The 1,283-nt window shown below is 45.1% G+C and overlaps 1 protein-coding gene across 1 annotated transcript; it reads left to right on the top strand.

The window, feature by feature from the left end:
- Positions 1-99: 99 nt before the first annotated feature.
- On the top strand, positions 100-1,159 carry LOC119345572. The gene has a single exon (XM_037615596.1). The coding sequence runs from the start codon at positions 558-560 to the stop codon at positions 936-938; it is 381 nt and encodes a 126-aa protein (XP_037471493.1). The 5' UTR covers positions 100-557; the 3' UTR covers positions 939-1,159.
- The last annotated feature ends 124 nt before the right edge of the window (positions 1,160-1,283 follow it).

Below are 1,283 nucleotides of genomic sequence, written 5' to 3' on the forward strand. Positions count from 1 at the left end.
GAATTAATCATATTAAAAACACCCAGGGCTACATCCAACGACTACATTTTTCCTCTTCTGAAAAGAAGATTATATTACCTCTAGCCATTGCATTAGTGTGATGCATATAACCATCTTTATTAAGACATGTATTATTCATCACTTACAAATAAAGGGTAAACTCATGACCATGGACTTATAGACATAAAAAAGATCTATGAGACCTTGATTTAGCAGACTCCAAAATCATTTTGGTTAGAGCAATCATACCAGTCTCTTTTGCACCATACTTGTGTAACGAGGTCATTTCAAAGCAGCCGAATTGTATGCATCATATGGGATGCTGACGATGGACAGGTGGACTTGCACCATGAATTGTGCGCCTCAGCATGCATAGCGTGTGCACTATCTCTGTTCTCAAATAGATGGCGAACTAGAAATATTGATGATTCTGTAAATTATTCGGTTTACTCAGATTAAAAGTATATGAATAGATGCCAGAGCCATAAAAGCCTATTGCCATAGTAATATTTTGCGACGGAGAGATAGTAGTATAATGTTTGTATCTGTGTGAATGTATGCAGTCTCACGCCGAGCTGACCGTCGGGGAGTGCGCGACACTGTGCCGGTGCCTCAACCACAAGAAGCTGACACTGGAGGCATGCAAGGACCTGACTAGGAACCGGCGGATTCCAACGGATATCTCAGTACAAGCATTGTCCTTACACCTGCAGCCCAATGTGCTCCGGCTCCCCTCGTTGTTGCCGATATCGAGATGGGTTGGGGCAGACGGCGAGAAGAAGGAGGCGCTGAGGCTGAGCCTGCGGCGAATGCAGGGCCGGCTGGCAGAGCTGCCGTTGACATGCAAGGAGACGAGAGGGAAGACGAGGGCGTCGTCTGGGATGGCGGCCAAGGGCAGCAAGTCCGTGGGCGGCAGGGGCTTGCCTTGGATGTGCTAGCTGCGGCTAGCTAATGGAGATATGGAGTAATGCTCTCTTTTCTTTGCGCGGTGAGGCAATCACGCACCATGCCTCTTTGCTCCGTCACATGATCCTTTTGTAAAGTTGTTTTGTTGCATGGTGTTTTTGGCTTCTGTTGTGTTTATTGCTGATTGTAAGTGAGGCGTACCCTTCTTTTTCTGCCCATAAGAGTGAGATATCATCGGTATCTCTGTGATCAACTCCTTGATCATTTTTTTATCCTTTTTTTTGCTGAATCGAGTGCGCATAGACCCATGTCCCAAAAATCCACACCGAATAACTATGCACTTCTAAAAGATGACTAAGTTAAGAATTAAAAAAAAA

The sequence above is a fragment of the Triticum dicoccoides genome, unplaced genomic scaffold (assembly GCF_002162155.2).
Source record: "Triticum dicoccoides isolate Atlit2015 ecotype Zavitan unplaced genomic scaffold, WEW_v2.0 scaffold252232, whole genome shotgun sequence".
NCBI classification, from domain to species: Eukaryota; Viridiplantae; Streptophyta; class Magnoliopsida; order Poales; family Poaceae; genus Triticum; species Triticum dicoccoides.

What these genes read in the sequence shown, in the direction of transcription:
- LOC119345572 (XM_037615596.1), top strand. Translation starts at nt 558, where the DNA reads ATGCAGTCTCACGCCGAGCTGACCGTCGGGGAGTGCGCGACACTGTGC.